The 952-nt window shown below is 43.9% G+C and overlaps 1 protein-coding gene across 1 annotated transcript in view; it reads right to left on the bottom strand.

The window, feature by feature from the left end:
- The window catches only part of bop1 (BOP1 ribosomal biogenesis factor), a 17,742-nt gene that overhangs the window by 11,673 nt on the left and 5,117 nt on the right, over window positions 1–952 (bottom strand). The window contains exons 3-4 of the mRNA XM_050035182.1: window positions 555–758; window positions 389–472 (exon numbers count right to left, since the gene is read on the bottom strand). Of these exons, the coding sequence (XP_049891139.1) occupies window positions 389–472; window positions 555–758 (288 nt within the window). The remainder of the gene's footprint in view (window positions 1–388; window positions 473–554; window positions 759–952) is intronic.

The following is a 952-nucleotide window of genomic DNA, read 5'->3' as shown; positions in this document are numbered from 1 at the left end:
TACAGAAACCAACAGAACATTTATAAGACCACTGAGGAACAGTAGAGAACCAAACAGAACATTATAAAGAGCACTGAGGAACAGTAGAGAACCCAACAGAACATTATAAAGAGCACTGAGGAACACTAGGTAGAGAACCCAACAGAACATTATAAAGAGCACTGAGGAACACTAGAGAACCCAACAGAACATTATTAAGACCACTGCGGAACACTACAGAAACCAACAGAACATTTATAAGACCACTGAGGAACACTAGAGAACCCAGAACATTTAGTAACCTGACAGAATGTTTCAGACACTCTGGGAGAACCTGAAGGTGCAGTACAGAACCCAACAGAACACCGGAGACACATGTGGAGAACCCGAAAGAACCAAAAGAACGCACCTCCTCATCTGAAGAGTCATGTTTGTACTCGTCTTCTTCCTCTTTCACTCTGCCCTCCTCCTTGTTCTTCTTCTTCTTCTCTGTCTGCAGATACAACACAGCACAGGTGAGGTTCTACAGGAGAACCCTGAGAACAGCAGCAGGTGAGTCACAGCTCAAACCATACCTGCTCAGTCTGCTCTGACTCCACCTCCACATCTTCATCATATGATCCCTCCTCTTCGACACCATCCTCCTCATCCTCACTGTCACTCCCAGAATCCTCCAGTCCTGAGAAGACGCTGTCCTCGCTGTCAGACACATCTTCATCCTCCTCCTCCTCTTCCTCCTCAGGAGATTTGTTGATGAAGTTGAAGATCTGAAGAAGGAAAGTTTAAACAGAACAGTACAGTGTAGAGCTGGGTTGAAAAATTTGATTTAATCGATTCGAATCAATTTTCCTTTAAATGGCACAAAATCGATTCATTAATTAAAAAATCGATCTTTTACTATAACTATTTTCCTCCGTGGACGTGTTGTACAGCCGGTAGCAGACTGCAGCAGACTGCAGTACTATCAACCCAG

The sequence above is a fragment of the Epinephelus moara genome, chromosome 22, assembly GCF_006386435.1.
Source record: "Epinephelus moara isolate mb chromosome 22, YSFRI_EMoa_1.0, whole genome shotgun sequence".
In the NCBI taxonomy this organism is placed as follows: domain Eukaryota; kingdom Metazoa; phylum Chordata; class Actinopteri; order Perciformes; family Serranidae; genus Epinephelus; species Epinephelus moara.
This window is presented reverse-complemented; position numbering and strand designations above follow the sequence as displayed.